This window comes from Antennarius striatus, chromosome 3 (genome assembly GCF_040054535.1).
Source record: "Antennarius striatus isolate MH-2024 chromosome 3, ASM4005453v1, whole genome shotgun sequence".
NCBI classification, from domain to species: Eukaryota; Metazoa; Chordata; class Actinopteri; order Lophiiformes; family Antennariidae; genus Antennarius; species Antennarius striatus.
Window position 1 is genome coordinate 14,294,456 of NC_090778.1, and position 25,545 is coordinate 14,320,000.

The 25,545-nt window shown below is 38.7% G+C and overlaps 1 protein-coding gene across 3 annotated transcripts in view; it reads right to left on the minus strand.

The window, feature by feature from the left end:
* Window positions 1–25,545, minus strand: part of si:dkey-215k6.1 (transmembrane protein 132B) — a 345,313-nt gene that overhangs the window by 94,558 nt on the left and 225,210 nt on the right. Inside the window, exons 5-6 of one of the 3 annotated variants that reach the window (XM_068311916.1) lie at window positions 17,623–17,818; window positions 17,443–17,490 (exon numbers count right to left, since the gene is read on the minus strand). In XM_068311916.1, coding sequence (XP_068168017.1) covers window positions 17,443–17,490; window positions 17,623–17,818 — 244 coding nt within the window. Of the gene's footprint in view, window positions 1–17,442; window positions 17,819–25,545 lie in introns of all 3 variants that reach the window. The other 2 variants (XM_068311917.1, XM_068311915.1) reach the window with 2 other exon arrangements.

A 25,545-nucleotide genomic window follows, 5' to 3' on the forward strand; every position in this document is an offset into this window, starting at 1 on the left:
TCAATATTCAAGCTGGATGGAAATATTATCTAAACGCTTTTTGTGTCGTCACCACGAGAATAACACAAGCACATTTGAAACAATAAATACACACATTGCACATACCGCACATTGTTGTGGTGCAAACACCACAACCACAATGTCAAACTCAAACCACTACGTGTGTCAGTCCCTGCCTCTCATTCCCCTGCTGTCACACTGCTGCAGTATTTTTCCACTTTCCCTCCCTCTGCTCCACTCTACCTGCCGGCCACGCCTACTGCACCAGCCCACTCTGTTCACCTGCTGCAGATCACTGCAATCAGGCCTGCATATAGTCTCTCCAGCACCTTCACTCCTTGCCAGATTGTTCTTCAGTGTCATGCGAGACTTTCCAGCGTTCATTCCCTGTCTGATCTCCCGGTGTCGACTCTGCATGTCCCTGACCTGCCATCCTCGTCTGCCTCCCGGTAATCTCACCTGCCTTCTGTCCCTGACCTTGTGCTCTGCCTCAGTGTCTCTGGTATCTGCCTGCTCGTCTGGTTTTGACTCCTCAGCCTGGTCTGGTCTCCTCTCCTGCCTGCTCCCCAACGGTGCCTCTGTCTACGCTGACTGCTCACCTGGCTACGACTCCCCCCCGCCTGTCTCCAACCTCTCTTCAGCTCACTCCTCGTCGGCCACACAGCATGTGCAGCCGGCTCTCCAGAGCACAGTGTCCTGCTCATCTTCGGCTGAAGTAAGCTACATCTTTTGCCCTTGGTTCCGCGGCTGATCCCAGTCGCCTCCCTTTCCCTCCTCTGAGCCCCAGAGACTGTGCGAGGGCTCTCAGCCTGAAGAATGAATTTTATTGTGTGATAAATCTGCATGCTACATACACTGTTTGCTGTGGTGATGTAAAGGTCATTACCAACTGTTCCTGTGTGCCTGTGTACTGCATTTGGGTCCAAACGGCACCCATTTCAAAGTGACCCATCTATATCAAAATTTATCAATGGATTAGCCAATTAGTTCACTGGACAAGCTGCCAATGGGTAAGTAGTTTTTAACGAGCGGGAGCTAAAAAATACCCCCAGAAACGATTTGATCTGGACCTTGCACTAGCACCATTATGTGTGCCCATGCATGGATTCACTCACTCATGTGGTGGACGAGGCACTGAATATGTCCAGGAAGAATATGAAAATTTCAAGAGATAATTGGAAGTTCCACTAACTAGTTAGTTCTTAAGTCTATGATGCTGTTGATTCCCTATTTTTGATTTAAACTAAAGTCTTTTCTACAGTCAAATGGGAAAGAAAATGTATATTACATGGGAAAAAACTAACCAGTTGGGCCAAAATAAAACTGCAAAACCGAGAAGTTTTTGCAGTCTTTTCAGAGTTTGAGAGGCGGAGAGAAAGAGTGAGAACGAATAAATCTGGTATCAATTTGTATTGACCGTCCACAACTGAAAGCTGCAATATGCATATATATTGCGCTGTAAAGCAATTAAATCACTGAAGGTATGTGTATGTGCAAATAAGATGTTTATAATGTCACTGTTGCAGTTGAATTTATAATGGGTTAACATATTGATTGGGTTTGTGTAAAGTCTTATTAAACTGACAAACTTGGGTGATGTGAATCATAAAGGTGTTATTTCAATCTCTTGAACTATGTGAATTACATATGCATCTAAATAGTTTGCATAACCATTGCAAATTTTTTGTCAGCGGTTTATTGGTACGTATGTATAAAACATTTACAGATAAAATGGAACGGCAGTCCAATTGATGAATTATGGTGTTCATAGCTGATGGTAGTTTGCAAAAAAGTGATAACTCAAGAATGTTTAGTTTCATGGATATGTCCCATGTTCCATATTGGATCACCACATTTCACATCCACCATAAAAAATATTCCTTCTCTTAAATGCTTAAAAAAACAAAATATCAGAAGCTTTTACAAATTCCAGTTAACAGTGCATCTGGTGAATTGTGCATGAATGGATTCATAAAATACCGAATTGGAGAGGTCAATGCTTTTTTAACCCTCTCATTTTATGTAGCGGGGAGAAAAAAAGGAAACCTGATTTTTTCTGAAAGAAAGCAGTTACTTGATCAGGCAAAAATAAGTCTACAGATACATGCTAAATGCTTGACAAGTATACGGAAGCACATGTTGACCCATTGAGCCATTTTTAGCAGATACATGTTTTTTACTGTTGTCCAACACATTCACATATTCATGAATAAAAATGTTGCACTTGTAACTTTGTGTAAAATTACTTTTGTACATGCTTTTATTTATTTTTTCCTCATTCTCTATTGTCACATCTGTCTAACCTATACATATACAGGGTGCGTGTGTGTGCATGCACGTTCATGTGTGTGGGTGAGCATCAGGGCTCAGCTGTGAAGGGAAAATTGGTTGAAGCACTTAGCTGCAATTTACTACAGGCCCATTACATGCATCAAGTGTATCTCATTTGTGTGAGTGTGTGTGTGTGTGCACGTGTGTGTGTGTGCACGTGTGTGTGTGTGTGTGGCTGTGCACATCTATGTGTGCGCATGCTTATTTGCAAGTGTCTGCATCATTTCTACTTGTGTTTTACATTTATGCCTTAACGTACTGCACACGTGGACCATGAGTCCAAATACAAACACTGATGCACACTGACACATAGTGATAGTTGCCCAGTAAAAGTTGTATGACTACATTTTATAATAACTTGAAAGTAAATTAAAACAAAAACTGACATCTGTCAGGACAAAATCAGTTCTTCCACTGATTTCTGATGTGGCAGATTTATGACTAAGATGGGCAACTTTATTTAGTTTGTGAAAAATATTCTTTGTCGTGTTGAAGGTGGCTTGGGGAGAGAACACCATTTCTGGCCTCCACAAATACGTAACTATGGGTCACTTAATGTATTTACAAAAACTATAATTTTTAATGTCCCACTTCTGATCACAACTTTCGGTGGCAGTATTTTAGTCAACAGTGACTTGGCTTGGGAACCAAAGGTGGCCCATTCGTTCAAGTACTACATGAATGACAGGATGGAATGTTGAGTGGTAGCTAGAAAGGTGCCATTTACCCTCCTGTGCACTGTTGAGGTGCTTCCCAGCAAGGCACGGAAGCCTAAAACTGTCCCCTGCCCATTACTCCACCATTTATTCCATTTTTGCATGAACACAGGCCCTGTGTGTGTGGGGTGGGACAGTGGGAGCGAGGGGCTTTTTTTGTAATCGTTTTTCTTTAATTGTGTTTATTTTTTTATTTTGTGAAGGACTTTGCACGAAAAGAAAACCACCATGAATTTAAACCATACTTTTTGTGTGAGTGGGTTTGTACTGTATGTTTGTCTTTCATGTTGCCCAGGTAAAGCGTTATACTGACATAACTGTCTGATCATCACATGACCCCATGCAGCCTATCGGTGCCCTTAAAAAGGCGTTACAGGAAGTCAGTCGGGTGATGCGAGAGGGAGCATGCTGAGACGGAAAACGCTTCATGCTGAAAGTTGTCAATTTAAATTTGTTAACTGTACGTCAACTTGTGAGAGCCAACTACCAGCGCCGGAAAACAACACAATTACGTTTGTTGAACTGTGGAACTGGTGAGTTGTGCTAACAGTTAGCTTTAAGCTGTATGCATACAATGGGGTTAGCGTGCTTAACTATGCCCGTTTCTCCAAATGTGTGTATGTAAGTGTAACTTCGGTCATGCAATTTGAGGAACAAACTTAATATTTTATAGTATTGTGATGGAGCCTGCATTATTTGATTGAGATTGATTGATATATACAGTGTGATTATATATATATATATATATATATATATATAATGTGTGTACACTACTTGGTTGTGCCTTTCCATGTATGCTGAGCTGGCGAGCATCTTACACCCTGCTGCCACATGCTGGACTGACTCTGGGGCTTCTTTACATAGCCTGCACCTTGGGTCAGATCTACTATGGTAGATATTGGCCTCTATTGCTCTTGTACTTAGGGCCTGTTCTTGTGCTGCCATGATCAGTGCCTTTGTGCTGTCTGTCAATCCAGCTTTATTCAGCCATCGGTAGGTCTTCTTGATATCAGCCACTTCCTCTATCTGACAGTGGTACATACCGTGTAGGGGCTTGTCCCTCTATATTGTGTTCCTCTTCCTCCTCAGGTTTCTGCTGTCTAAGGCATTTACTGAGCAGTTCATCTGTTCCGGCCATTTTCCTGATGTACTCTTGGATTTTTGATGTCTCATCCTGGACAGTGGTCCTGATGCTCACTAGTCATCGGCCTCCCTCTTTCCACTTAGTGTACAGCCTCAGGGTGCTAGACTTGGGGTGAAACCTTCCATGCATGGTGAGGAGCTTTCTAGTCTTGATATCTGTGGCTTATATCTCCTCCTTTGGCCAGCTTATGATTCCAGCAGGGTATCTGATGACCGGCAGTGCATACATGTTGATGGCTCGGACCTTGTTCTTGCCATTCAGCTGTGTGTGTGTGTATGTATAATATATATATATATATATATAATATGTGTGTATATATGTGTGTATAAATATGTGTATATATGTGTGTGTATATATCTTCTTTTCCTTTCAGCTTTTCCCTTCAGGGGTCGCCACAGCGAATCAATTTCCTCCATCTAGCCCTGTCCTTTGCATAGCGAACGCACTTTCCTCCTCTCCTTCTTCGACCAACAGTAATCCAATTTCCACCGGCGCCCTGTAGGTCAACAGCACCGATGGCGGTCGTTGTTAACCCGGGCCTCGACCGATCCGGTATGGAAGTCATATGTTTGATTCGCATCTTTGATTTGGCAAAAGTTTTACGCCGGATGCCCTTCCTGACGCAACCCTCTGTATTTATCCGGGCTTGGGACCGGCACAATAAGACACTGGCTTGTGTCCTCTTGCGGCTACGTGTGTATATATATGTATATATATATATGTGTGTGTATATATATATATGTGTGTATATATCTGTGTATATGTATATATCTGTGTGTGTGTGTATATATATCTGTGTGTGTGTGTGTATATATATCTGTGTGTGTATATATATATATGGTGTACACCTAGAACTGAAACTGGTCCTGCTCTTTTTTATTCAGGTCAGGTTGGGATGGCGAACTAAAGAACTAGGACCCGAAATCCTTGTGAACCGAACCTTGTGGTCTGTCCCACACACTCCCACATTCCCTTCCCTCACTTTGCACACTACCCCTCTGGAATTCCTGCCTCAAGTCATTGCGTTACAACCCAGTGTTGTGAACAACCCGAACTTGTGTTGAGCTCAATGTGCATATGGACTCTACCAAAATTAAGTGGGCTCATTGACTTTTGACTTGAATGTATTCATTGAATGTATTCGTTTGATGGAATTGATTTTTTTCCCTTGAAAGCTAATTTAAGTTAGAAATTTCATTTGAATTTTTTCTGTGTGAATAGCCATTCTTTGTTGTTCTATGTTTTTTTTATATAAAAGGTACGAATTTGAAACCTCAATCTCAGTCTCTTCCTCTCCACTCTTAGAGCTGAACCGTATCTTCTGATCTAGCCCAATTTGATATTGTTTTGCTATGTGCAATATACACATACATATGTTACGTTTTTTATTGTAGTGCTTAATATTTTTGATTACATATTCATTGAAGTTTGAGTCCCGTTCTGTGTGGAGTTTGCATGTTCTCCCCGTATCTGTGTGGGTTTTCTCTGGGTTCTTCAGCTTTCCCCCACCTCTAAAAACATGTGCTTCAGATTGACTGGCCAATCCCAAATTGCCCAGAGGTGTGAATGTGTGTGTCCATGGTTGTCTGTGTGTATATAAAGCTCCACGGTGCATTGGTGTTGCGCCCAAAGTGTCCCCCTCCTCATGCCCCCAAACTGCTGGGATAGGCTTCAACACCCTGCAACCCTCGACAGAGGATGAAGAGTGGATGGATGACTGTGGGTCTTATTAAAGGTCCTGAACATAATCTATTCCCAGGTTCCACTGTTTAATATTGTGGCAGCTGTGTCAATGGCAAAAAATATTGGTATTACGAAAAGTGACCTCTGAATACAAATGTAATTTAAAAATCAAACACAAAATTGCAGAAATGTTTGTTCATCTACCTCAGAAAGGTTTACATAATTGTTGAAATTCAGCCACATGAATTAATTTGTTTTCATATAATTTACAAAGTGGAGCAATTGATCATATAAAATAACATAAAAATAAATGCTATTGGAGAAAAATATGAGTGGATATTTATTTGGTACCAATATGCCAGTGACAAAAGGTAGGCTGTTTTTAACCTGATTTTTTTGGCTTTTTTCCTGACGGAAATGTCAAGTTGCTTTTTCATTTATCACATTATTATTAAAATTGTGTCATGTGTATGTTCTACTTGACAAAACATCACATATTTTGTTGACATGTCAGTGCTTATTACACAAAATTTCCTTAACCAGATACAATATAATACATGTAGGAGTAAAGGACTAATGAGAGCTGAGAGCAGCTGTGGAGGTCATTTTTTCAAGCTACTGTTGATCCTTCTGTAACTAATTCAACCACACACTGTGTGATGAAACATGTCCAATTGATAACTTCAAGGCAATAATCGTCCAGATGGTGGATGGGCAACAGTGTGAAGTTTTGATTTTATCAGGTACTTCTGAGGTATGAAGGTCTGGAATTGTGTTTTTGATAGGGTATTGTTCAAAAAGATTTATGTTCCGGTAACCATCCTCACAGATTCTCCACAACTGATCATGCATTGACAGTTCATGCTAAAAATAACCACTGCCATCCATCTCTGTTCCTTGCAGTCACAGTAAAATGACTGAAAGCTTCCTTAACGCTTTTCAGGGTAAAAAAAAAAAATATATATATATGTGTGAAAATAAAGTTATGTGGTAGACTGCAACTAAATCATTCTGATTTGATTGGATTTGTAAAAAAGTGGGTGTCATGTAATGAATAGATTATTTGGAGCTTTGGTGAGACGTGAAGTTGTAGAAAAAGGCTGGCCTGCACCAACACCTCCATCTCTGTCACCTTAGTTGTTACGACAAGCTGTGTAGGACATGGGCAAAATGCATAAATGCACTCTATTTTACTGCTATGCCTGCCTCTCAAAGTTAAAGGTTTGTCATTGCAGGGTTATTTTGGACAAACATTCCTAACTATATAAACTGACAAAATAACACAATTAAGGTTTCATTAGATTTCTGCTGTAACTTTGTTTTATTGTTTCACCAATTTGCATTTTATTTCATGCAGAATTGGCTGCTAGCCACTTTATAGTTTGGCCTATACAATTTTACATTTCTGTTGCATTGAACAAAAAACCCCTGACCTTGATTACTGAATTTCGGACGCTTTTCATATATACAAGCTTCAACGAAGCCAAATTACATTAGTTTTGTCCTCTTTCTGTACTTCATAGTGAGTTAATGGCTTTCCCTTGCCATATTAAATATTCCATCAGGCCCCATTTTGTGCATATGCTATGTCTATAAACGCTATAATATAAAACTACTGTATATACTACTACATATGTTCAACTAATAGAACTAATTATTATTAGCTCATTAAATAAGCTTTTGCTGTCATTTGGTGATTTATTTATTTTTTGTGTTATTGCTCTTTTCCATCATTCAAATATTTTCTGTTCTTTATTGTGCTTATATACTAAACAATTTGGCATATTTGTGTTTTTCTTTTTGATCAGTCAACCAGCAACACATAAGTCTACCACTGTGTAAAATTTGGTCAGCCTGGGTGTGAGAATCACATGAAGATTTAATGGACTTGTCACAATCTTTTTCCCACTCCAGTTCAGGTCCTGGAACTTTTGCAGCAAATACCCAGCACAAATCAGACCTGATAGCAAGATGCTAAGGAGCCTTTGGAGGTAGATAGAAGTTAATGGGGTGAATGACTCATTGCTTGGGTAAATGCTTCTTCAAATGAACAAGCAACACCTGCGATGACATCATAAACTCACATGCATATGCACAGTAATGAAAACGAGTCCCTGTGGCCTCATTTTCATTTTTGAAGAACCTTTTTTTTTTTTTTAAAGATTTCCCCTTTGTACACTTATTACAAAGCTAATTAGGGCAGTTAATTCACAGGCAAGATTGATGATGTAGTAACCTGTTACTGAAACATAAATTATCAAGTAAGTTGGGTGGATTAACATTTTGTATATCTGCCATCTTTTCTTTGTTTACTGTATGTATGTTTGCAAGTATCAAGACTTGTATAGTTGGTGTTTTTCGAGTTTTACTGATTTATGTAAGAAAGTGTGGTCATATACTTGATGAGCTACTATTAAATATTAGGACATACAATTCTTCTAAGATCCTTTACTGTGTTTTATGAAACAAAATGTCAATTACTTACTGTACATGCTTCATTCATTCATCTTCTAAATGCTTCATATGCTGTAGCGGATTGCAGGGAGCTCGAGGAGAAACTCTGGGCGCTGAGTTATATGACAATTTGTGACACACACACATGACTGTTTTTGATACGAATAATTAAATTCAAAATTGATTATTTGATAAATGTAATTGAAACTTTTTTAAATAAAATGATTTGATTGGGTGTAAACCTACTGCACAAATGCTACTTAAAATACTGTATCATGTTTCTTTAAACATGAATTACATAAAAATCATTAAACAAAAAGATGGTTTCATAATAACATTCGCTCAATTTAATGCTTTTTTTTATGTTGTGTACTTCAGAAATTATGTTACGTCTTTTTTGTTTGTGTCAGCTACTGTTTATATGAACACATGTGTATTCATGTATTTTTTGTGAGCAGATAATATACTGAATTTCTTTTGAGATTAATAAAGCATCTATCTAGGCATGTGATTTGTTTTTTCCAATAACAATTGCCTTTTACATTAAAAAAAAAAAAAAAGTATTGATACTCACTTCTCATTACTTGGCTTTGTCAGTTTTGCGCAACATCATGAAAAATAATTTGCAGCAGTCTGGCAGGTGAAATAAAAATGGTCACGCACATTAACTAAATATCTTACTTATCACTAAATAAAAATGTAAAAGAAATTAAAAAATATTAGATTTCCTCCACACTTAATAAAAGTTGTGAGACAAAATGGACATCACTTTTAGGATGGATGGCATGAGGTAAGGAGGGTTGAGCTTGGGAGTGAAAGAAAGAGAATTTAATAGAGGCAGGGGTGTGCAAATGATAGGGACAATTTGGAGAGGTCAAAGTGAGAGAGGGAGTGATAAAGAGATAGTAAGAGGCAGGCATAATGGAGATATGACAGTTAACAGCACATCCAACCAACAGCACATACAGAGAGAGGGAGAGAGAGAATGAGAAGCATAGACACCGCTCTTGAGAAGATCCCAGGGAGAATTGTACCTTCAATTTTCAGACCCTTAATTGTATTAGAACTGCCTTTCACTCTCTCCTCTCTCTGTAATTCCTCTGTGCTGTCCAGGATTTCCAAGGGTCTATTACATGATGCTCTGCACCTCCACTGGACAGTCTTCTGTCTCTCCATCTTTCATTCTCAAAGCACTCTTATTCTTTCTGCCCTCTGCACCCATTTTTATAATTTTAATTTGTTTAATTTCATTTCCCGCAAGCCCCAACAAACTTTGCCTCCATCTATGTTTCCCTGCTTATTCTACTTTTATCAGTCAAACTCCACCTTCCATTCTCTGCCTATTCTCAGCTCCATCTTTGTCCAACACGTGTCCAACCCCTTATCAAACTTCTTTCTCTCGCACTCTGTATATTCACCTGCTTGTTCTTGTGTGTTTATCTTTAGCTGAGTAAAATTATGATGTGTTTTTCCTTCTCTCACTTTATTGGGCTTTACTTCAGAAGTTTTTGTCTCAAGATGATTACACACTTTCTTAGCTTAATTGGTTGGTGGTATGTGACCTAAATCACAAAATAAAATAATAAGATTTTGTAGTTAGGACAACAGTTCCAAATCCAAGCAGTCACTCTGGTGGCAAGACTATCCTCTCCTTTTAGATTGCTGACAATGTACAACTGAGCACAGCACTCAATTCTCAATTGCCCCAGTACAGCCACTTTAGTGGGCTATAAGGGCATTTTGGTTGGACTAAGCAGCTCCCAGGTGGGATTAAATGTGACTGAGCATGAAGGAGGCTCAGATCCTGATTTGGTTCGTTAAAAAGCAAGAGTCACATCAGCAGAACAATAGGTCTTTTTTTATTATCATTTTTATCCAGCCCTCCATCTGTCTTCTTACTCTCTTCAGACGTAGCCTTATTTTCAAGACTAAAACTTTCAAAATTTCCTCAGGTTCACTCTGGGATCCAACCACTTCATCATCTCAACCACAATAATAGAATTAACTACTTTCAGTTTGTCATTTTATCCTTAAAACAAAATTGAACTTTGGTGATAATAACAGCATACATTTCTGTTAGGTGTATGATCCATCTCTTATTGTGACTTCATTTGTTAAGATTAGTGGTGGTCCTGTGTTTGATAATATTTTATTGACATTACTGCATCTCTGTAACATTAACTTCAGTCTTCATATTAGGCATTGTTATTTTCTTTGTTTCAGAAAATTAAGTCATCTGTTAACATAACCCTCACCACCACCACCACCACCACCCATACACGCATAACTACAAATTTTGAAAATAACTAACAGATAACACAAAAATAAAAATGGGAAATCTATAGCTGAGTTTGTGTGTCTGTGCTTTTATTGACAGATACTTTTCAAATCAGTTTTCTCTACCTACTGACTGGTTATCTTTAAGAAGAACTAGAGGGAAACTAGGGTAGGAGAAGTACACCGTAGGTGAACATTGAGCAAGAAGATGAACTGAGCAGCTTTTCCATTGGTTCACCTCTCACTCCACTCCCTGCTCATCATCACAGATACTCTCTGGCTGTATGGATCACCTTCTGCAAGGCTTCGTCCTCCCACGCCCCACACACTGCCATCTCCCAGCAAAGAAATTCCTTCAGTCGAACACTGCTGTCCCCAAGCTCCACCACACAAAAGCCAGGGATCTCCTTTGTGCCCTTTGCCATCAGGGGCTAGAAGGAGACTCAGGAGGAGAAGGGAGAAATGTGTCAAGTTCAGCAGCCAGTGGATGAATAGGGCAGAGGAGATGGACTTCAGATGCACTGTGGTGGAACCTGGGTGACATTTCTCATGATGCTACGGTGGATGAACCTTGCCCACCAAGTGAACCTCCAGCGCACTATATATTTCTATTTTAATTACAGTCATTTAGGTTTAGTATTTGTATGTCTGTTTAGTTGTATGTTATACAGCATGATTCCTTGGTGTGTATTTACATGTTAAGTGGTGCATCTACTTGTTGTGTATTTATGCTTCCTTGCTTTGTACATACTGTATATGTTAAGATATTCAATCACTTTATTCTCTTATGCATTTGTCTAGTTGTGCATTTACTGTATATGCTCTTGGTTTTGCATCCTAGTAGTTGTTGTTGTTGGGTTTTTTTGTGTGCAGTTATGGTTATCTGTGTTTGTTCCCTCACTGCTGTGCTGTCTTGTAAAATGTGTGAATATATGAGAGCAGATGATATACAGTACATAATTTCCATCCGGATTAATAAAGTATAACAAATTAAGGAGCCACTTAACATAGCACTGCTTAAAGGTCTGCACATACATGCAGACATACACACCAAAATGCACACACATGCACACACACACACACACACACACACACACACACACACACACACACACACACACACACACACACACTTGTGTCCAAAACCTCTACCTTGTCAAGGCAGCTCACCAAACTGTCACCTCCATCATCTGTTCCTCCCCACATGCATGTCTCCTCTTTTTTGTCCCCCATGTCTTAGGTATGTAGACCTCAGTCTACATACTGTGGGCCTAGGAGTGATTCGATTAATAGTTAATTACAGAAACTAGAGAAAGGAAGAAAAGACATAAAGCCAATGACGTACATAGGATGGAAAAGTGAAGGAAAAGAGGAAAAAGTTAAAGGCACCAATCTGAAATTAAAAAAAAAAAAAACAACCTAACAAACTAAGGAAGGAGAAAAGAGGAGAGCAATGCAGGCCTTTTCATGACCAGAAAAACAAATGAAAAATGAGAAGAATAGATCATGTTTTGTTTTTCACCATTTCCCTCTCTTTACATAACAAATACATAAATGTATGCTAATAGGAGTTGACTTATTGTAAAAGTGCACAGGTAGTGCATTATTATAAACAAGTTTGGTTGTGTTGGTTGTAAAAATAATCTACATTTTTGTCCGTCTGTCCAAACTTCATTATTCTCCAAATTACCAGAAAAAATTAGCAAAATATTTCAGTTATAACGTTGAGAATTATTTTTTGCTTTTATGAATGCAGTCCATGAGAAGAAGTAGCTTTCTCGCAGAGAAAGCCAGTTTAGTAATCAGGTGCATTTAGAGTACATAAAATCACATCATTAAAAATAAATATTCATCCCTCACTGATAGGAAGGAAAGCATAGAATCTATTTATGAACTTCATTTGGTTTTTCATTCAGCTCAAATAGATTGTGTTCTCTGCCCATTTGTGCCCATTACTTTCCCTTTTGTTTTATCATTGGTTATGGTACATGGTCCTCCTGGATGCTAAAATTCATATGTTGCAATATCAGCAGGGAAAATAACTGCAACATAAAATAAGAACAGATTTGAAGATATAGAACATAAATAAGCCACATTGTTAGGAAAAAAAAAATACTCGGCATGTTTATTTTTATTCTTATTACCTGACAGTGCTACACTGCCTGAAGACTCACAGCTTCATCACTGCTTAAATACAACGGGTTGTGGGCATATATTTACAACCAAAGTGCAACTCTGTCTCAACCACTTTGTAAGCCTCCATTAAAATATTTCACAACATACAACAGGGACATCAACAATTTATTTGAGTTCTGCACTATCTCGGAACTTGTAGACAGAATATGAAGCTTTTAAAAACGGACTGTGATATACCTTCAGATAACGTAAGCTCAATCTTCAATTAAAATTGTCCATATACAGTTTTATTTTGTGAACTGCAGAATTGTCAGAGTTGTTGATTGTGGCCCCATCCACACAATGACGGATTTTTTAAAAAACGCAACTTTTTAAAAACGCATTGAAAAAGATTCGCGTCCACACGACATCGTTTTCAAAAAAATCTCCGTCCACACGTAAACGCATCAGTGCGTTTTCGAAGACGGCCATAAGCATGCCAAACCATGTGGTGGCAGTATTGAGTCAAATTTTATCCAATAGGAATCCTCCGTATTTTGTTGTCACAACACACGGGCCCATAAATATGACATCACAGCGGTTTTCGTCGCAGGCAAGACATCAGTGTTTTTTAAAAGTTGCGGATACACCGTCCACACGACAATGCAGACCCAGCATTTTTTTAAAAATCCACCTTGGCCAGCGTTTTCGAAAAGTTGCGTTTTCCTTCCGGATATCTGCGTTGTTGTGTGGTCGGAAGGCTTAAACACAACAAAAAAGTTGTGTTTTTACAAAATCCGTCATCGTGTGGACGAGGCCCGTGAAGGAAATAACTGTTTATTAACTGCTTGTGGAAAATCAAAAAGCCCCTGAAGCCTAGCCAAGTTTATTTCTCTTCTGAATCAAATTAAACGGGTCTCTCTGGGTTAAGAAATTAGGGTTTCTCACCAAGCAAGCAAATGAAGAGAAAGTTCAACAACAAGTTGCCATGACTGCAAAGTCGTGGGTTCCCATTCAAAGGTTAACTGTAACTCCACTTTTCAGAGTCAACGTGTACCCTGTTACGTTAGCCAACTGCTCTGCTGGGGTTGAAAACAAATTTTGTCCAATTCAACTCCAGTTCTGTGAATTAGTTTTTAGACAATCTGTTTTTTTGAGTGTGTCTTTGAAAAGACAAAGCAACAACTTTTCCTTGTCTTTTGCTGGATGAGGTTTTTGAGGACGATTATAGAATATGTTTCTTTCTTTTAATTATGTTTTACTACTTACCGAAACCATGCACCAAAATATCACCCTGTGTATACATAAATGAAAGCTACTGACTAAATCATGGCGTTGACATAACATGAGCAGTAACATAAATAATGCAGATATAGTTGAGAATATTAGGTGGTTTACGACAAGCTTCCTCATCCAATGTCTGGCTTCTGTTTCTTTCTGTCAATCAGCCTGTTTCTGTCTATCTCTGCCCCCCCCCCCCCCCCCCTTTCCAACAATTTCTCCTCTGCTCGCCTCACCTCTTCTCTCCAAAGATGAAACCAATTTTTCAGCCGCTGTGGGAGAAAAATTACTCCTAATAGTCCCTTATTTCCTGAAGAGGACTTATTTTATTCTTGCTTAGGAAGGCCACCAGTACCTTAATGGATATGTGGAATTAGGAGGAAAAATGTTGGAGAGGGTTTGATAATGGCAGGTAGTGTTCTGGTTTTCATTGTTGCCTTGTGGAGAGAGTACCCAAAGCATTACCCCAATAGTGCTGTTGATAGTCGACTTTTGATTCGGAAGATGGAGCATGGTGGTTGAGATGGGGTTAAATCATCCAAACATACCAGCCACAGGAATGATGTCTAAAAGGCAGTGCTAAGTGTTCTTGATATAATATTTTGTTTGAATATGTAGCAGCTGAAAAAGATCACACATTTCATCTCAAGGTTTCATTCAAGGTATGGGCAAAGTTTGCTCAAATCCTCAGATGTGAAACTGTTTGAGGACAAACCTATTTTGTCTACTTCTCTTTGAAGATTCTAGTTTGTGATTTCCCTCCTTCCACAGAAACACCAAGATATGCTGGGGCTTTCATCTCAGTCACCTATGATGGAGCCCTCTCAGCGAGAGACACCCTAAATAGCCAACCAGTAATAAATGACTGTTTAGTAGTTCTGGTAAAATTATCAAGAGCCATAAAACCATAAAATTATGTGTAATAGAAGGCAATTTGATGCTTTTAGGTGAGGTGAAAAACAGATGAATGGAAAGAAAACTTGTGCCTGTGTGCGTGCATGTGTGTGTGTGTGTGTGTGTGTGTGTGTGTGTGTGTGTGTGTGTGTGTGTGTGTGTGTGTGTGTGTGTGTAAAAATTAAATGTTCTGTGATTCTTAATGATGCTCTTTTTTTCTGTCCTGAATGCTATGAGTAACTGAAGACAAATATTTCTGATTAGCACAATCATTGATTCTAGTCTTCCTTCATATTTCTTCATTCTTCTTGTGATGACTTATTGTGAATAAGTAATGAAAAATACCTCCATTTCCATGATCGCGTACATTACTGACTATATTAGATAATTACCTTTATTCCTCGTGGATGATTGTTATCAAATTCTTTGGAAATAAATACATATAAATACTACTTCTTTTTCAAAAGGAAGTATTGATTTAAGTATTTAAGAGGTAAAGGACACTTAAGAATTAAATTTCTAAGCTCCATTTACACTATCCACTTAAGAGTTAGCAAAGGCCTGACATCACTACTATTTGAAATGACAGTTTAAAGCTTTCTTTTTCCAGTGTGTTAAAGAGACGGCGTTTGCAAAAAGCCCTGCGCAAAATTGGGTTTTCTCACTAGGGCTTTGCTGTTTGAAGGAGGGCTATCAGACCAGATTAGCTTTACCTCAATGGTATGGGAGTATTTTGAAAAGCATCCTTAGCCTGACTTTTTAGCCCATGGCTTGCTTTGGCTGGAAGCAATGTCTGCTCTGGGATGTGTCTGTTTTGATCTGTGAGTGCATGAAGTAATGGTAGTATTTCATCTGATTAGGCATGTCACGGGTTTAAGCAGACTTTCAAAGGAATCTTTTTCTTCCACTGATCCTGTGTAGTAAGATAGCAAGCAAGTTTAAATTCATTTTCTTATTAAATGTTTGCTGTGTTTCCAGACGGAAAGCTTAACATTTGTTTTTTGTTTGTTTCGGGGGTTTTTTACCTGAGCGGAAATATTGCTTGAAACAATGAATGCAGCAAAATATAATGTACAAAATTCAGATTTTATTTTTCTATATTTAATAGGTAGTTTGTTTTTTTTAATATGTGCTAGCCTCTATTTTTAAAATCAACTTTTGGGATTCAAATATAAGCATGCAATAGTGACAAGCTGTAACGATTTCCAAAAGGAACCAGGTATTAGAGTCAAGGTGTCAAATAATCAAAAACCTTTAATCAGTTCGTAATCCAAAATCCAAGCGGGGTCAAAACCAGAAAATCACGGAAAAGACGGTACAAAAGAAGCAGGTAAAATCGTAATCCAATAGACAGGCAAAAGGTCATACACGGGGCATCAAAAGACAAAAATCGTGGGAAACAGGCAAGGGTCAAAATCCGGAACAAACACAGACAAGGCAAGGCAAAACTCGTGGTCGTACAGAAGCGGTCTAGGAACAACAATAACGATCAGGCATACAAGATTCTCTGCTCAAATGGACACTGTGTTACGCTGCGACAAACCTGAACTGAAGTGAAGTGCCTTAAATAGAGGGACCAGGGTGCTATGTTAGTTGCAGGTGGGACTAATGATCATCTAATTGACTAGGGGAAGAACTAAACACCGATTGAAAAATGACCAAACGAAACAATCAGGGGAAACAAACCAGGTGCAGTGAATCATCAATGCAGTGGTAACAGAAAACCAGAAAAGTACATAAACTGAAAACCAATAAACAAAAGACAAATTTAAGAACAAATGAATATGGCAAAACAGAGCACAGCAGATGCAGATCATCACACAAGTAAAGCGACGGGCAGCCACATTTTGTTGTACCCGACGAGCAACATGTGAGGGAACGGGGATTTACTCAAGGGCACCTCGGCAGTGTTCAGGAGGTACACTGGCACCTCTTCACTGCTAATCATCAATCAACTGTTGAGCTTCATCATAATAAGGGATTTTGTGTATGCATAGTTTATTGGTTATTTGAAGATTTTTCATATTCTTATTCCAATACGCCAAGAATACAAATGCAAACTTGTTTAAATTTTTTATTCTTGTATTCATTTTAGCTATATCACTGAGTATATGGAAAGTATATTGAGAGTGGGCCTTTTAAACCTCAAGTCTCACTAGGAATGTAACATGAATGACGCATCAGTGAATAAATGTGGGTGTGTTTCTGTTGTGCGTATTGTGTAAATGTCAGTGTGTGTATAGAAATGGATACACACACTCGCATATATGGAATGTAAATTTGGAATGTCAGGCACATCCATAGGAGCAGTACCTGGAGAGTTGTGTGCTTCTATCAGTGACACTTATCATTTTTATGAAACTATAAGAGTGATGCCTGGTGTGGGTTTTTTATAGGTTTGCGTGTGCATGTGTGTGTGTGTGTGTGTGTGTGTGTGTGTGTGTGTGTGTGTGTGTGTGTGTGTGTGTGTGTGTGTGTGTGTGTCTGTATGCATGTGTGTTTGAGACCTGGAGGTTTGTAGCCACAGAAAGGGGTAAACAGGCTGACCTTTACAGCTTTGATCAACCCCCTAGTAGGGGATGGTGCTGGGGGTGTCTGCAAGAAGGTTAGGAGGAGGAGGGAAATGGAAAATGAGATTCCAGCATAAAAAATGTCTTCTGCTGGATATGAAAATATGTATTCACACAGATATCTGTACCTGTGCTCATCTATTAAGCCATTCCTTACCTCAGCCAGTGGTACAATTCCCTGTATGTTAGTGTTGCTGATGTACAGATGTGACACTTTCTCTGTTTGACTGGAAGCTGTCTGAATGCCAGTTGAGTACTCGACTTTCCAATGTAGAGTCTGAATCGGCACCAGGTTGATCACATTATCCACCTCAAATTCCAGCTGCATCACCTCGTATGATGGACCTTCCAATCTACAGAAAAAAGAGAAGAGAAATTTATTTTTTCCTACATATAAAAATTAATATTAAAATTAATTGGAATTAAAGGGCTTAAAAACCAAAGAGCCTTTTGCCATACATGTAAAAAGAGATGGCATGCACAAAGAATGGCAGATGGAAAATATGATGGGGTCCTTGGTGGATTACTCAAGCACTTATATCTAAATTAACTGGTCGTACAATATAAAGATTTCCCTGTTTGAACTGAAGTAAGCTAGAGAAACCAATAGCTGACAGTGGTGATGTTTGAAAACCATTCCAGTTCAAAACAGCAATGGATATGATGGAAAGAATACCATTCGTGGATTTAATTTCTGTCTAAATATCAGATTATTTCCACTTCACTTCCACTCATGATAAATAATAGCTTTTTAAACATTACAGTCACAAGGCAAAGACATTATGAAGATAAGGTCACCATCAAAGAGGTCGAAAAATTTTGATTAAGTCATTTTTTAAATACAGTTAATTCAGTGAGTACAATATTTTAATGTAGACAGAAAAAGGTGAGAGACAGATAAAAAGGGTTGGTGTCACTATTTCAAAATGACGTTACCCAGCATGTAACGTCTAGATAAACCAATCTAAAACATTTAGTAACAGACTGCACCCCTGAAGCTGAAAAATATTGCATATTGCATCCATACCAAGCATTTACTACTACATATGAAAATGTGATTATAATGGTGTCAATGACCCAACATGATGAATTAAATGCTCATGAAGATCTTGTTGATGGAATTGATAACGACAAGTGCTTCTACTTCAGGCCTGAAAAAAATTAAATTTATCTACCAGTGTATTTGCATGTGGATTGGTGTTGGTTCATGTTGGGGGAAGTGTAACAACAACTCTCCTTGGTAAAGGACAACAATAATTAAAAAAAACAGTAATGACAGGAAAAGGATTACCAGCCTCGCTCAGTTCAATAGAAGTACTGCTAACTACCACATTTAAATCTGTTCATGTTTAAAAATTCACCAAAACATACTTGATTTAGTCATTTATGTTCTGTCAGTCATGATCTTACCATTGTGTTTGTAAATTTCCACAATAACTTTCCAGGTACAGTTTTAACGTTCCACCTGGAAAACTTGTGCAACTCACACACACACACACACACACACACACACACACACACACACACACACACACACACACACACACACACACACACACACACACACACACACACACACACAAATCTATCCATCGCTTCTTACTTCTACTTGCTATTCTGATTTATATAGGCAAAAATGTATCTATGATTTTGACAACCTGAGTTGCTACACTGAAAACTATTTAAACTTTTAGAAAAAATGCACTGTTTCATCACTTTTAGTTCTATTCTGAATTATATTTTGACGGAATCTGTCTGTCATTTTGACAAACTGGCTTTCTGCACCTCATGCCCTCATAACTCTGACTGTCATTACCTGCATTGCCTCTTTGCCTGTCAGGTATTTTGATTATATCTACTGCTGTTGGGAATCACAACCAGCTGTATAATTTTACCCCTAGAAAACTTTGCATTTCCTTTTCCATACCAGAGCTGACTGGCAAGGAGGCTGCATTTGAATGTCAAGACCTGCTATTAGATTGCAGTCGGTCTCAGAATAAATGTTTGAAGAGTCAAAATCAAATAAAATTGCCACACACGATTGTGATATGGTGGTTTTCTTGTATTTCTCTCTTTTTTTTATTTTTTATTTTGTGTTGTTAAAATACACAATAAATACAAAATAAATACACCTAACCTACACTAATTCGTGAATAAAAACATCTGAATTATAGTGGCAAATTTTCTTCAACCACAAAAGCAGTGACGTAACGTATGCTTACTTATCATGAGTACAAAACAAAAGGTCCCCTGGGTGACGTTTAAGACACTCACAAATACCAGTCGACTCTTTCAGAATAAAAATGTATCTACAATTGAAGGTATTGGTGTTGAGAAAATCAACGTGCTGGGAAGTTTTTTTGTTTGACGGAGGCAAGCAGCTGCAAAATTATTTTCAAGGCAATATTTTATGGGTCTCAATGACAAGCATTAACACACAACACACACATACACACAACACACACATACACACACACACACACACACACACACACACACACACACACACACACACACACACACACACACACACACATATACACACATATACAGTATTGGGATTTAGGTCACAAAAATGCCAATTGCTAAGAGTCTGTGATACATGCTACATTTGTGTGTGTGTGTGTGTGTGTGTGTGTGTGTGTGTGTGTGTGTGTGTGTGTGTGTGTGTGTGTGTGTGTGTGTGTGTGTGTGTGTGTGTGTGTGTGTGTGTGTGTGTGTGTGTGTTGTGGGTGAGGGGTGAACAATGTGTTCCACAGATTCAAGACAGACGGCGTTACCTCCTTTTACCCTCTTGCACACCCTTCCATCACACTCACTGTTTTTCTTTTAACTCCAATCATTTGTCAGCATTCCTCTGTCTTTTAGTAAAGGAAATCCTCACCGTTTCCCTTCTAACCCCACCCCCCCTTTTTTTTTTTTGCATTTGTGAGGAAAGGCTGCTTGCCAAACATGCTCTTTGTAAGCCATTACCTAAAGAGTTGTGTCTCTAGTGTGAAAACCATATTTGATTTCTTATGTTCATGATAAAATCTGAAAACCTAACAATTTCTAACCCTACAGTAACAATCGTACAAATTCCAAGCATTATTAAAATACACAGTCCACAATACTATACAATACTATGCTATACTATACTACAATACTACAGCAGCCTCTTGGAATTAATCTTAACTACTGTACGTGTCATTCTTCACTGGTAGTATTTGAGCAAAGAAAAACACGCTTTTCACCTATTAAATCTGAATACATTTATTTCAGTTTTGACAAGTATAAATGTGAAGTGGAAGGTCAAGGGGTTCTAATATAACATGAAGGCCGTTTTAGTCATCATCCTCAGAGCTGCCTAGCACAATGACTTAAAAATATAAATAAAAACAAAATAATAATGACAAATAAACGGTTTCCTGGAGGACAGAAAAACCTAGCAATATTTGCCACATGAAAAGAAGAATAAAAGATAACTCTATTTCAATTTTGGAGTTTTTGATGAGGCCAGCCACGTCCTATATGTGTGTATTCATCAAGTTGACTTTTGTAACATTTATGGATACAGTAGCAGTAGAGCTTGAAAAAGAAACCCAAACCTACATTGACACCACATACACAATGATCTTTTACACACACTGGTGCTGTCTCTATTCCATTCACGGATATATGCACACAGGCAAAGCAGAAGCATCTCTCTCTCTCACACCCCCCCTCACCACACACACACACACACACACACACACACACACACACACACACACACACACACACACACACACACACACACACACACACACACACACACACACACACACACACGCACGTATGCACATGCACACACAAACATAAAGAACCACTCAGAAAATGTTGAGTGCGTTTGGTTGCAGTGTAATCACTGGAGCTGAAAAAGCAATGTGTCTGCAGTGACAGGTTCATTCAGGTGTTAGCTCTGTCCCAAACACAAGGCTCCAAAACAATATTACAGTGTCCTCCAGTGCATACACATACACACATACACATCTGAACATTGTTCGCTGACAGTCAAAACCAACCAAACAAAAAAAAGAAAAAAAAAAAAAAACACTGCAGAAATTCACACTTTCTGAGCATCTCTGAGTGTTTCTTCCTCGAGGCAATTATGCCATTATCCTGCAGGTTTTCAGTGTCCATCTGCATAAACCAACATGTGTCATCTAACCCTAAACTGAATCTGAACCTTAACCTCCACCAAGGTGATATGCTGTTTGGACAATTACAGAAGAAGGAGCAAAAATTAACTCAATTGATTGAGTGAAAGGATTGCATGAAATTTGAGTTTTGTACAGGTATTTGGAGTAAAACATCAAATAAGAAAGCCAGTGTGTACTTTTTTCTTTTTTTTTAAGTGCAACGGTAAGAACATTGAACTTTTTAAATATTCCATTCTAATCCTGCCATTTGTGATGTGAACGTGAATTAAGCCATCTTTGATTTCAGCAGATATAAAACCTAATTATGCTTTCAGATACTAAAAGGAGTGATGGTGAAATATTACTTATGAGTGCACATGGCACGTCGTTTTCAGCCATTCTCTGCCTCCGTAAGTTTTCATAACTCCCAATAAATTATTTAATGTTAATTATTATCAGTTTGATCAATTCATATACACACATGAGTATCACTGAGCTGTTTGGTCACATGAGCTTAATTTCCCGACATACAGTAGGTCCAGATGATTCTGAATGACTATCAGCAAAATTGTCCAGTCATCTGTTTAGATTTCATCCTATTGGTGATATACCACTTGCAAAAGATAGATACAGGTAGTCCTCAATATAAAAACACAAGTGGTTCCAAGAGATTGTTTGTAAACTGAATTGTTCACAAGTCCCTATTTATTGAATATCAACCTATCATCACCATTTGAGGTCATTTAAATGCAGTGGTGGGCGGTCAGGGCCACCAAAGCCTTCTCTGCCAGCCTAACATAACCAGAAATCCTGATATTTATGATAAAAGTTAATTATATTTTCATGTATTTTCCTTGTGACGACCCCAGCTGCTGGTCGTGTGGTGCTGTTCAGGGCAGTGCCAGCAGAGGGGTAATCAGTGTCTCCTGGTGACAACTGGGCCCGGTGTTCACCAGCAAATAAATGAAAGCCTTTTAATCACTGTTACTCTCTCCTTCTCCGCAGGCACCGTGAGTTACGTGACAGCTTCAGTTTCTTTCGTGAAGGTTTTGATCTGACTGTTGATACACGCTACAACACTCACTCACACACAGCCCTCAATCACACTAATATATTGTATATACTAGTGTTTAAGCCTTTTGAGCAGCTGTTTTGGTGAGTAAAAGCATGTTATTTATTTAATTTTTCATATTTAAAAGAGACTTGTTTCAGCACTTTGGTCGACTGTGGTTGTTGTAAAGTGCTTAACAAATAAAGTTGGATTGGATTGGATTGTTTCATTATAACGCTGTCACTGCTGGAAAGTAGCCCATTTTATATACTGTACAATAGAGGTGATGCAACATCTAGTAGTGTGATAGTATATTTCTGCAATTTGTTTCTCTTCCTGTGGTGTCATAAATGATGGTCCTTTCAGTGGGTTTTGTTTTGTGACCTAGTTGTGTGACATCTATAAAGGTGTGGCACCGGGTTCTTCTGTGCGTGTGACAATAAAAGAAGTAGAGCTACCTAAAAAAGAACTCAAAGTTTGGGTGCGCGTTATAAACGAGGGCTGGGGTGACACGCTTAGATGTATTAGTATATTATTTGCGCAATGACTTATTGGTTGAAGATATCGCTGACCACAATCGCAAAACATTAAATGCAACCACATCTCTCGACCCACAAAACGTCCATGGTCGATTTTTAGTAACAGTATCCAAATCATTTGCGTGGGCGATCTAAAATAAATAATTCATGAATGCTCATGCGCATCACTCCTAGAGGCGAGGCGTATCTAAGGAAATGGTATTCAATAATCAAATGCGTCATTAGCAGACCTTGTCGGATGGTGTCATTTCCGAGAATTCTTATTATCCGCTGTGACGTATGATATTTGATTATTGATTAGCATTTTATTAGCTATGCCTTGTCTCTTTATTTCCTTTCCTCGGCCACACTGAAACGTGAGTTACCGGTAAGCATTGCTGTTTTGCACAATTACCGGTACCAATATCTAGAGTTATAAAGTTTCAATTCAGTGTTCTTCATATTTTTATTGATATCCTGGTACCCGTTAGATGGCAACTCAAACTATCAAGAGAAAACGTTCTGCATATGACACTTCATTCAAGCTCAAAGTTGTTGACCATGCCGAAATTCACGGAAATCGAGCAGCTAGTCGAGAATTCACTGTACCAGAGACGAATGTTAGAGAATGGAGAAAACAGAAAGTTTATTTCGGTATTGTGTTCATAGTTTACGTTGTCAATAAATGACTTTTTTTATCATGGACGCACGTGTTTAACAATGTTTGTCACTTACAATGCTTTCTCTGAGCCAAGAAAAAGTGAAACAAAATTTTATACCGATTTTTAATCGAAAATTAGGGATGCGCGTTATACACGTGTGCGCGTTATACTCCAATAAATACGGGGTAGTTTAGTTTACGCGTGATAAACTTTTGCTCCTTATAATTTAATCCTCGAGGAGAAGAATAAAAAAAATAAATTTACTTTATTGATCCGCTCTAGGGAAATTATTAAATCTCTCCAGCAAGTCAAACTCATGTCAGGGCTCCCTGTGCATTTCAATATGCTTAATCACAACACAGCTGTCTGAAATGTACTGTATGTATTGGGGGGAGTTATAGAATGATGTTGTCAGGGTTTGAAAATCTTATCCACAAACTAATGTGGTAGAGTGGAGGAACTTGAAGACACAGACCAGAACTTACAATACATTACCAAAAGCAGAATCTTCCAAAAATAACTTCTGATAAAGGACATTTTTATTCCTGACTCAAGACTCAGTAAATAATTCATACAGATAGGCTAATGCACAGTGAGGAAAGCTTATATCTACAGTTACAGTTGATGGTGAAAATTTCTCATCTTATGGAGTTTGCCTTGACTCAGCATATAACTGCAGATAAAACGACTTGTGGATGCAGACAGTCTTTTGAGATGTGCAGTCTGGACTCAATTATTACAATCCTGTGTAAATGAATTGGTACTTTTGGTGTCTCAGAGCTGATTAGGAGAGATGATTGACTACTGTTTTCTCTGTTTATCTTTTACCATCAATTACAACATTGGATACAAGAGATTAAATGTGTTCATTTTTTTCTTTGTCAGATTTCTATTTTACAGTCTCTTTCCTATGTGGGACAACAGAAGACATCACATTTTGATCAAAGCTTTAAATGTGTCTAGTTCTCCCTGTTTCATCCTTTCAGAATTTAGACAAATGGATGAATTCTCTTTAAATTTGTTGTAGACATTCAGAATATTATTCATGTTGTCATGATGTTTATGATTAACTGAGTGTTTATCATAATCATCATGACAACATGACCAATATGATTATTTTATAATATAAAATCATGAACGATCACCTTATCGTGGTGGAGAGGTTTGTGTGCCCTAAGGATCCTGGGAGCTGCGTTTTCAGGGTCACCCAAGGCAAACAGCGAGGACCCGGTGGCCGGGTCTGCCACGGAACCCAGCCAAGCTCGGCCCGAAAAGGCAACATGGATTTTTCCCACCACCCGCAGGGCAGATCGATGGGGTTGGGTGCACTGCCATATGGGTGGCAGTGACGACGGGGTCACAATGGACGAGACCCAAAGCTGGCTTTGGGGACATGTAATGTCACTTCACAGCGGGGAAGAAGCCGGAGCTTATGTTGGAGGTGGAGCGTTACCAGTTGGATCTGGTGGAGCTTACCTCCACGCACAGCCTCGGTTCTGGAACCAAACTCCTGGATAGGGAGTGGAACTTGTTTTACTCTGGAGTAGTGCCGGTGAACAGGAACAACTGGAGGAGGACTCTGTCCGAGAGGCCTTCAATTCACACTTCCGAAGGAGCTTCTCATGCATCCCTGTGGAGACTGGGGACATCGAACCTGAATGGTCGATGTTCAAAGTTTCCATTGCTGAA